Here is an 11,014-nt window from a genome sequence, read left to right as displayed (position 1 = left end):
ATTTCCCCCTTTTATCCCTCTATTTCCCCTTCTATCCCTCTATTTCCCCTTTTTATCCCTCTATTTCCCCCTTTTATCCCTCTATTTCCCCTTTTATTCCTGCATTTCCCTCTTTAATTCCTGCATTTTGACCTTTTATCCCTCTTTTTATCCCTTCTATCCCTGCATTTCCCCCTTTTATCATTCTATTTCCCCCTTTTATCTATCCCTCTATTTCCCCTTTTTATCCCCCTATTTCCCCTTGTATCCCTGCATTTCCCCCTCTCATTCCCGTTTTCCATCCCTGCCCAGGTGACATCGTGAGGTACCGCTGCCTTCCCGGCTTCACCCTGATCGGGAACGAGATCCTCACCTGCAAACTGGGCACCCACCTGCAGTTCGAGGGGCCCCCACCCACCTGTGAAGGTAAAGCCTCCATAATTCCCAGATTTCCCTGCTCAGGGAGGGATCTGGGAGAGGTTTTCCTACACATTTTTCATCCTTGGGGTTAATTTTCCCATCTCCGGCATGCCGGGAGTGCGGGGCTTGGGGTGAGGGAGGGAGACCCCGCTGTGTGCCAGGGCTGGGATCTCAGCAAATCCCAGGGGAATTCATGGCAGCAGCTCTGGAAAATGATGGAGGGAATGTTCATAAAATCATGGAATATCCTGAGCTGGAAGGATCATCCTGTTTAATCCCTGTTCCTGCACTGAAGTGCCAAAAATTCCACCCCCTGCATCCCTGAGAGTGTTGTCCCAACATTCCTGGAGCTCTGGAATGCAGCCTTGGGATTGTGACAATTCCCTGGGGAGCCTCTTCCAGTGCCCACCAATTCCAGTTTCCCCACTCCAGGCTCCAGGAGTTTTGCAGGGTCTCCACACCAAAACCCTGGGATTGCACCCCAAGGGTTTTTGGGATTTGGGATTGAGCAGTGCTGTGTGCTCCAGAGGCATCCAGCTGTCCTTCCCGTGGGAACAGGGAATGCTGGGCTGTCAGAGGAGGAGCAGGGAAGCTCCTCTGGCTGGGCAATCCCACAGGAACAGCTCCTCTGTTGATTCTAGGGAATGTCTGGAATTGAAAGCCCCAAACTCGCTGCCTGGGGCACCCTGGGGCTGCTCAGGAGCGATCCCAGAGATGCTTCCCTGCTCCCACATCCCTGATTTCTCCTCTGGATCCCTGTTGGGCCCTTTGCCCGCTCCAGCCCTGGTTATTCCGCTGCCCTCTGACCATTTTTCCCAAATAATGGGATATTTTCCTGGAGCTTTATTCCCTCTGCGAGAGCAGGAGCTGGAGGAGAGGGAGTGAGGTCATTCCATGATTTCCTGGTGGTTGTTAGCCCGGGGCTGAGGGCACTGCCCAGATCACAGCTGGCCACCAGTTCCTGGAGGCCACAACATTCCTGATGGGATGCAGGATTTGGAAAGAATTCCCTGTTCTTTCTGGGCACTTCCGGCTATTTTCTGTCCATAAAATCCTGCATTTGCACCGAGCTTTGGTGGCAACTATGGGTAAATAAAGATTTTCTTTTCCTTTTCCTTTTCCTTTCCCTTTCCCTTTCCCTTTCCCTTTCCCTTTCCCTTTCCCTTTCCCTTTCCCTTTCCCTTTCCCTTTCCCTTTCCCTTTCCCTTTCCCTTTCCCTTTCCCTTTCCCTTTCCCTTTCCCTTTCCCTTTCCCTTTCCCTTTCCCTTTCCCTTTCCCTTTCCCTTTCCCTTTCCCTTTCCCTTTCCCTTTCCCTTTCCCTTTCCCTTTCCCTTTCCCTTTCCCTTTCCCTTTCCCTTTCCCTTTCCCTTTCCCTTTCCCTTTCCCTTTCCCTTTCCCTTTCCCTTTCCCTTTCCCTTTCCCTTTCCCTTTCCCTTTCCCTTTCCCTTTCCCTTTCCCTTTCCCTTTCCCTTTCCCTTTCCCTTTCCCTTTCCCTTTCCCTTTCCCTTTCCCTTTCCCTTTCCCTTTCCCTTTCCCTTTCCTTTCCCCCCTTCCTCTGTGTGTTCCCCTTTTCTGGGGTATTTTGTTGGCCTTTTTTTCACTCTTCCCAGCTGGGTTTAATATTCCCCGATGCCGAGTGTGGGGTGGGGATGAGAGGAGGGAATTGGGAGTTCCCATGTCCCAGTTAACAACTCCACGGGATGAGCTGCAGTTCCAGCCTTTGTTCTGATGGAGTTTCCAGGGATTCCTGGAGAGGTTTCTGTGCCTCCAGAGAGTTCTGGTTGTGGCGTTGCTCATTTTGGGAGAGATGGGGAGCGGGGCCGAGGCAGCGGGAATGGTTTGTTGGCTTCGCTGCTTTTTGCTCCCTTCTTTACGTGTGACAATTATTGGGATTTGTGGGATTTTGGGATTCTCCAAGCTCCAGGGATCAAGGAGTGCAGGGGTCGTGCTCTGCTTTGAGCTGGCTCATCAAGACAGACATTGTGCTTCCATCCTTCCTCTGAAAAACCAGGAATATTCCTTTCCATTCCCAGTGCACTGCCCCATGAACCAGCTGATGACGGATTCCACGGGGGTGATCCTGAGCCAGAGCTTCCTGGGAAGTTACCCTCACTTCCAGACGTGTTCCTGGGTGGTGAAGGTGGAGCCGGGGTACAACATCTCCCTCACCATCGAGTACTTCCTCAGCGAGAAGCAGTTCGACGAGTTCGAGATCTTCGATGGTAAGAGATTGACCCCTCCGACCTGCGGGGTCCTTCATCCCAAACCTTCCTGGGATTCCATAATCCCATGGCAGTCAAAGGGGAAGGAGCATTCCAGGCCCAGCTGCCCACCTGTAACCTCCTGCTGGCCTTCCAGAAAGCTCCTCCTGAGCCTCGCTGGTTCCTGGCATAAGGAAATAGCAGCAATTCCATTTTTCAGCTGGATCTGAAGCGTTTTTCCAAGGGGCGGGAGTTGGGAAATTCCTGGGAGAGGGATGGCAGCAGAGATTGCTGCAGGGAATGAGTTGGGAAGTGGGAATTCTCATCCCTGAAGGCCGCAGGGAGCGGATTCTCCAGGCCCAGGAGGAACCTTGGAGCTTTGAGTTGTTTCTCAACCACTCTTCAACAATCAGAACCAGGATTATGGGATCACACTCTGGAAAAATCCCAGGGAGAAACCTTGGAGCTTTGGCTCATTTCTCAAGTACTCTTCAGAGTCAGAAGCAGGATGTGTGGAGTCACTGATGCCAGGGATTGGATACTGGGAAAGGTTTGTGGATGAGGGGGTGGTCAGGCACTGGAAAAGTCTTGGGAATGGGAATGGGATTGTCAGGGCAACCCATGCAGAACGTGGGGGCTGTGCTGGTGCTCCTGGGAGCACCATGGGGACCTGAGCTCCTGCCTGGGGCAAATCCTGGTTTTAATGTGGTTTTTTGGATCCTGGATTCCCAGGAGCAGGATGTGAGCCCTGGAACTCATGTCCACAGCGAGCTGGGAGCTGCCTCTCCTCATGGAAAAGCTCCATGTGCCCGTTCCTCCCGCAGGGACACCGAGCCCCACGAGTGGCTCCGTGGCAGCTCTGACTTTTCCCTTTTCCCTGTCCCCTCCTTCCTTCCAGGTCCCTCTGGACAGAGTCCCCTGCTGCTGTCCCTGAGTGGGAATTACTCGGCCCCTCTGACGGTCACCAGCAGCGGGAACAGCGTCTTCCTGCGCTGGTCCTCCGACCACGCCTACAACAGGAAAGGCTTCAAAATCCGCTACTCCGGTGAGTCCCAGCTGCCTCTGCCAGCAGCAGGAATGGCTCCACAGCCAGGAGAATCCATGGAATCCCTGCAGAGATCCAGCTGTGAGGGCAGGAGGTGCCGAGGCGGGGCAGGCACAAAGCCGGGCACGTTCTGAGCTGGGGAGGCTGGGAAAGGCAGGGTCTGTCCACGAGAATCCTTGGAGCTTTGGGTCATTTCTCAACCATTCTTTAGCAATCAGAACCAGGATTGTGGGATCACAATCAGGAGGAATTCCAGGGAGAATCCTTGGAGCTTTGGGTCATTTCTCAACCATTCTTTAGCAATCAGAACCAGGATTGTGGGATCACAATCAGGAGGAATTCCAGGGAGAATCCTGGGAGCTTTGGGCTGTTTCTTGACCATTCTTTAGCAATCCTAACCAGCATTATGGGATCACAATCAGGAAGAATTCCAGGGGGAATACTTGGAGCTTTGGGCTGTTTCTCAACATTCTTTAGCAATCAGAACCAGGATTGTGGGATCACAATCAGGAGGAATTCCAGGGAGAATCCTTGGAGCTTTGAGTCGTTTCTCAAGCACTCTTCAGAGTCAGAAGCAGGATGTGTGGAGTCATTGATGCCAGGGATTGGATGTTGGGAAAGGTTTGTGGATGAGGGGGTGGTCAGGCACTGGAAAAGTCTGTCCAGGGAAGTGCTGGAATCACAATTCCTGGAAGTGCTCAAACAAAGCGTAGATGTGGTGCTCAAGGACCTGGTTTGGTGGTGGGGTAATGGCTGGACTCGATCTTTGAGACCTTTTCCAACCTTAATGATTCTGGGGTTCTATAAGTGGCTCTGGATCCGGATGAGGGAATCCCATCCCGAATATTTCTGTGTTCCTAAATGATCACATCCTTGCAGTGAGGAACATCCCAGAATGTCAGAACCTGCTTAGGAGCTGTTCAGAGCATGAGCCACGACTTCCCTGTCACCGAGGGTGTCACAGCTTTTCCAGGGAATTGTCAAAAATATCTGGATCTGGATGAGAGAATCCCATCCCAAAGATTTCAGTGCTGCTAAATGACCATGTACTTGCCATGAGGCCATTCTGAGATGTTGGAACATCCCAGAACTTTGCACCCTGGGTTAGGAGCTGCTCAGAGCCACAACTTCATGTCACCGAGGGTGTCACAGCTTTTCCAGGGAATTGTCAAAAACATCTGGATCTGGATGAGGGAATCCCATCCCAAATATTTCTGTGTTCCTGAATGACCGTGTCCTTGCAGTGAGGAGCATCCCAGAACGTCAGAACCTGCTCAGGAGCTGCTCGGAGCATGAGGCACAACTTCCCTGTGACCGAGGGTGTCACAGCTTTTCCAGGGAATTGTCAAACCCACTCTGTGCTCCTGCTCATCTGTTTGGGAGCAGAACCAGGATCAGGGAATCCTGGCTGCTCATCCAGCACAAAACTGGATTCCGAGCCGGAATATTGGCTGAGAATTCCCTGCAGCGAATCCCTGTGTGGGAACTTGGCAATTCTCAATTAATGGAAGTTCTCAAACCAGGCTCAGACCCTGCCAGCACCTCAGAAATGAGGAATGAATTCACTCAGCAGATGGATTAAGGAATATTTCATTATCAGGATCGACCCCTTATTCCGGAGTGAGGCTCGGACCGGAGCCCCGCGCTCCTTCCCCGCTTCGACTTCGTGTTTATCCATCGTCAATTCCCCATTTTTCGGGAAGCTCGGTGTAATTCCTGGGAGCGGGAAGGGGATGACCCTGATGCTGCCCGTGCCGTGATCGGTTTCCTTTCTCCTGCCCCCCTTCCCAGCTCCCTACTGCAGCCTCCCGCAGCCGCCGGCGCACGGGATGATCCTGAGCCACTCCGGGCTGCGCCCCGGCAGCTCCGTGCGCTTCGGGTGCGACGCCGGATACCGCCTGGTGGGACACAGCACCACCACCTGCAGCCAGCACCCCCAGGGCCACTTCCACTGGAGGGAAGCCATCCCCCTGTGCCAAGGTGAGAGCATGGACAGGTTGGGATCAAGTGCCAGGAATCCTGGGAAAAGCGGGGGAAAAGGCGGTGAAAAAAACCCCAAATTGGAATTCCCGTTGAGAATTCCGTGTTGAGAACGGGCTCGGAGCACTGAGGGGTGCTCCTTGTGTCCAAGGCCTTGGGAATAGATGGGCAGAGAGGGAAGGAGGTAACTGGGAGTGGGAAAAGAGGGAAGGGCTCCAGATGAGGGAGGAAAAATTCCCAATCTGTGTGAAGGTGCTGCTGTTGGAATTCCCGTTGAGAATTCCATGTTGAAAACAGGCTTGGAGATGTTGGTAGGCACTGAGGGGTGCTCCTCGTATCCAAGGCCTTGGGAATAGAAGGCAAAGAGGGGGTTAACTGGGAGTGGGAAAAGAAGGCCTTGGGATGGGGGAGGAACAGCCTCATCTGTGTGAAGACACCGCTATTGGAATTCTTGTAATTCCATGTTGAGGACAGACTTGGAGCTGCAGGTGGGCACTGAGGGGTGATCCTCATGTCCAAGGCCTTGGGAATAGAAGGGCAAAGAGGGAAGGGAGTAACTGGGAGCAGGAAAAGAGGGAAGGGCTCAGGATGGGGAAGGAAAAGCCCCATCTCTGTGAAGGCTCTTGGTGTGGAAGTGTTCAGACACTCAGTGAAGACACAGCCAAGCCTCGCTTGGGAGAAGCTTGGAAGAATCCACAAAGGCTTGGAAGAATCTGGAAAGGCTGCCAGGAGCATGAGGGCTGCTCTGCTTCCTGACTGGAATTCCCTTTCCGGTTCTTCTGGAAGTGCCCTCTTAGCTCTGCACGTGTCAGCGGGGGGAGGGAAATTCCTGGGGATTCAGGCAGCTCCCATTGGCTTCATCCAAGGTTTAGCCGTGGAGTTGTTCCTTCCACATTCCGTGCTCATTATCCGGAATCTCCTGCACGTCCTGCCTGGCACGGAGTGAATTCCAGCACGGGAAGCACTGGGGACAAGGCTCTGTGCCCGGGGGGTTCTGCTGCTGCTCCCGGTGTTCCTTCTCTGCTCCCACCTTTCCCTCCACCCACCAATCATCCCGGCTCCTTTGTGGAGCTGAATTCCCATCGTTATTCCAAAGGAGCCTTGCGGTGCCTTTGATCACTCATCCCTGTTCCAAGGGACTGAGCCTGGGGATTCATAGTGCGTTGACTTCCCTGGAATCCAGGCAGGGAGCAGAGCCGGCTCTGGCACCGTCGCTCTGCGGTGTCTGCATTGTTAGACCGTCAGGAGACGTGGGATTGTTCCATGTGGGAGGCTTGTAAGGCTCCTGGATCACTTTGGCTCTTCGGGAATTGCACCTCTGAAGGAGAACTTGGTGCTGGGAACGCTCGTTTCCCTCTGGAGTTGATTTTAAAGGAGTGGGAAGTGCTAAACCAAGGCCCCGCTGCTCCATCCTGTTCCAGAGGGAGGCTGGACACAAGGTCAGGGAGGGATTTCACTCCCTGAAAACGGGGATTGGGCAAAGCCAAGAGCTGGGGTGAGCAGATGAACAGCCCAGCCAGGGCTGTCATGGCAACTGTGCCTCCCGAATCCTTAGCCCAGCCTGAGGGATTCCTCTGGTTTACTCCACCTTTTTTAAGGAAAATTGTGTCCTCAGGAACACGTCTGGATCCTGCTAAGCCCTGACTGCCCTGCAGGGGTGGAATCCCACCTGAGCCTCGTGCTCAGCTCCCAGGAGGTGTGGTGGGGTGAGGGGAATGGACTTTTAACCTGGGAGTGGGAAGGAGATGGAGGGAAGTTGGGAAGGGCTGGATTGGCTGGGGTGACACCGCAGCCACAGATCAGAGCAGGAGCAAGTCCCCAACCAGCAGCTCCAGGGCCACCAGGGAGGGGCTCGGAGCCAGACCCGCCGTGGTGGTCACTCCCAGGCCTGGGAATGTTGGGAAGCTCCCGTGGTGGTGCTGAGCAGGCCGGGGCTGTGCCTTGGGAAGGGGATTTTCCATGGGAAGTGAGCGGCACCAAAGCCATCCCGCACCACTCTGGCCCTGCCGAACGTGGTAGGAGCCCCACGGGCACGATCCGTGGTGCCACTCCATGGCAGAGCAGGAATTCGAGGGCAATCCATAGCATTCCAGGTTATCTTCCTGGTTCGTTTTCCCTTTGGAGGAGTGGGAATGTCTCCACTGAGCACACAGGGCAGGATCTTGCTGCTGGATGTCCCTCTGGAAGAGCAGGGAGAACTTGAATTCCTGCCGAGGTGGAAAGAGTCCCTTTTCCCCTCTCTTTCCTCTTTTCCTGTCAGGAATCCCAGCACTGGCCCGTGGCTCTCCCGTGCCCTGGGCTGAATGCAGGATTCGGGATTCAGGAGGAGAATTCCTGGCAGAGCAGCTCCACCCCCAGGCCTGGGCTGGCTCCTCTCCTGCTCCTTCAGCCACATCAAATCCAACATTTTTCTATCCCCACATCTCCCAAAGCAGCTTTTGGGGTGGGCTGTATCAAATTCTCACCCTTTCAGGTGGCAGAGATTTGGGAATTCCCTCCGTGGAGCTACAGGAATTGTTTCCCCCGTGTCAGGAAGGAGGGACTGGGGTGCCCAGAAACACAAATCCACAAGTGACTCTTCCCAAAGCTCCTTCCTGCCAGCTCAGAATCCTCTCCCCCTTCCCCATCCCCTCAGAATAACCTTCCCTCCGTGCTCCGTCCTCGCTGGATTTGTGGAATATTCTGCAGGGAACCATCCTGCTTTGGCACAGAGGGCACTCCATGATCTTCTGTGCCTTTGCTGTCTCTGCTGCTTTGAAGCAGTTTTGTCTTTGGGATCCCAGCTGCAGATTTGCTTTTTCTGTCCCTTCTCCTTTTTCCCTTTGTTTTTCCAAGCCAAACACTGGTTTGATTCCCTCTGGAACAACCTCCCTCATCCCACATTCCCATGAGTTGTGGTGCCCACAGGTTGAGCCTCAGGAATGGGTTTGTTGCCACCCCAAAAGTCTCTGTAAAGAAAAACTTGATACTGGTTTTAAACTGGCAGAGAGCAGATTTAGATAAAAGATTGGAAAGAAATTCCTGCCTGTGAGGGTGGAGAGGGGCTGGAATGGGTTTTCCAGAGAAGCTGGGGCTGCCTCTGGATCCCTGGAAGTGTCCCAGGCCAGGTTGGACGGGGCTTGGAGCCACCTGGGATAGGGGAAGGTGTCCCTGGCCATGGCAGGGGGTGGGATGGGATTGAAGGCCCTTCCAACCCCAACCATTCCATGATTCCATGGAATGAAGGCAAGAGGCAGCTCAGCCTGGCTGGCCTGGAGCTCCTTCCCTCCCTGTCCCTCCCTGGGCCTCAGTTTCCTGGGGATAAATAAAAGGGATGATTTTTTGGGAAGCATTAAGGGAATGGAAAGGAGAAAGGAGCAGGCCTTGGCGGGGATGGGAAGGGCTCAGCTTCCCCCCAGTCTCCGTGGCTGGAGCAGGAGGAAAGGGAAGCAGAAAAAAGGACCACCAGAGCTGCTGGGTGGCAGGGAAAAGGTTGGATTTTCCAGGTGCCCTCTTTTCCCTGGAAGGCCATTGGTATTCAGCCTGGCAGCCTGTCTAGACACCAGGCCTTGGAGAGGGATTGGCCAGCCCTGAGCTCGCTGCAGTGACACTCCTGTCACCATCAGTGCCGCCAGGGACGGGCCTGATCCTGCCTCTGGAATTGCTCCCACCCCTCAGAATTCCAGCACCTGCCAGCTGCTCTGGGATCCTGCTCCAGGCAGCAGCAGGAGTGGGATAAAAGCTGGACTTCGTGTGGGGAAAGCCCCAGGGTTGTGCTGCTGCGGCTCCCTGGCCCTCACTGAGCTCCCAGTCACCAAAACGTGACTTTTCCTGCTTTTCCAGCCCTGTTTCTGTGCTTAGGGAACACCAGGAAGGTGAATGTGTTGGAGCAGCTCGGGAGAAGAGCTCGGGAGCTGAGCTGGGGCTGCTCCAGGAGGGAATGGGATTGTTGGGAAGCACAGGCAGATATTGGGATCGGGGGTTAGGGCTGTGCTTCCTGGCTGCTTCTGCTCCTCTCCCAGCCCCACAGAGCCTTCAGCAGCTTCCCAGTGGAGCTTCCCAGGTCCTGGCTGCTCTTCCCTTGGCATCCCACCCTGTCCAGACAGGAGGGATGTGGATCTCCCTCTTCCCCAGAGCCAGGCTTGGAGAGGGATGGGGACCTCAGGGTGGGTTTGGAGTCAGATCTGGATTTGCTTCCCCTCCTCCCCCGAATGCTGCTGGAAAAGCAGATTTGAGGGACATTTCCCAGCGCTGGCATTCCCAGGGGTGGGAAGCAGGATAACAACATCAATGGGGTGGTTCTTTGTGTATTTCTGGCTGTCACCTGCCTGTCCCCTCCCTGCCCTGCCCTCGGATCCGAGGATTCCACCGGGAATGGTGCAGAGCCTCCGTCTCCAGCAGCTGCCTGGCTTTTCCATTTTCCCCCTGAATTCCCACCCTTTTCCTCCTCAGCTAAATCCATCCTCCCTTCTGCCACAGCCTAATTCCACAATTTGCTGCTTTATGGGATCCAGAAGTGCTCCTGGAGAGGGGTTTGGGTTGGCTGCTGCTGTGGAATCCTTTATCTCCACGTGAGAACTCGGCAGCACTCCACCGATGCATTTTTGTGTTACGGTTATTATGGGAAGTGCAAGCCAGAGCCTTTTCCAGGAGGAACTGGGATTTGGGGTTGGATTCACTGTTGCAAACACTGGTCTTTTATGCAGGGTGGGCACTCCCTGAGTTTACCAGTAGGAAAGTTTGGGATCTGGGATTTCAGTTCGGGATAAAACCAGCAGCTCCCTGATGGGTTTTTTTTGGGGGGGGGGATGGTGTGTTTTCTCTTCGCAGCTCTCTCCTGTGGCATTCCCAGAGCCCCGAGGAACGGGGTTGTTTTTGGGAAGGAGTACACGGTGGGCACCAAGGCCGTGTACCAGTGCAACCAGGGCTTCCAGCTGCAGCCGGGCGCCGAGCCCAGCACCGAGTGCCTGCAGGAGGGAGTCTGGAGCAACGGGAATCAGCCCCCGCTGTGCGTGGGTGAGTGGGAATTCGGGGTGGCCGGCCGGCGCTGGGGTGGCCGTTCCACCTGGAGAACAACCAGCTCTGCCCCACGGCTCTGGGCTTTGGGGGGAATTACTGCAGAGATGGCAGCTATTTGGGGGTGGCCGGCCGGCGCTGGTGTGGCCGTTCCACCTGGAGAACAACCAGCTCTGCCCCACGGCTCTGGGCTTTGGGGGGAATTACTGCAGAGATGGGAATCGCCCCCCGCTGTGCGTGGGTGAGTGGGAATTCGGGGTGGCCGGCCGGCGCTGGGGTGGCCGTTCCACCTGGAGAACAACCAGCTCTGCCCCACGGCTCTGGGCTTTGGGGGGAATTACTGCAGAGATGGAATCTGGCAGGGGGTGGGATGGGATGGGATGGGATGGGGTGG

General features: G+C 54.9%; 1 protein-coding gene across 1 annotated transcript in view; it reads left to right on the top strand.

Moving 5' to 3' along the window:
- The window catches only part of CSMD2 (CUB and Sushi multiple domains 2), a 304,492-nt gene that overhangs the window by 258,278 nt on the left and 35,200 nt on the right, over positions 1 to 11,014 (top strand). The window contains 5 exon segments of the mRNA XM_017736114.1: positions 292 to 405; positions 2,433 to 2,621; positions 3,499 to 3,645; positions 5,437 to 5,625; positions 10,435 to 10,620. Of these exon segments, the coding sequence (XP_017591603.1) occupies positions 292 to 405; positions 2,433 to 2,621; positions 3,499 to 3,645; positions 5,437 to 5,625; positions 10,435 to 10,620 (825 nt within the window).

Source organism: Corvus brachyrhynchos, unplaced genomic scaffold (assembly GCF_000691975.1).
Source record: "Corvus brachyrhynchos isolate BGI_N302 unplaced genomic scaffold, ASM69197v1 scaffold65, whole genome shotgun sequence".
Lineage (NCBI taxonomy): Eukaryota > Metazoa > Chordata > Aves > Passeriformes > Corvidae > Corvus > Corvus brachyrhynchos.
Note: the sequence above shows the minus strand (reverse complement) of the source record. Positions and strands in the feature narration are given on the sequence as shown.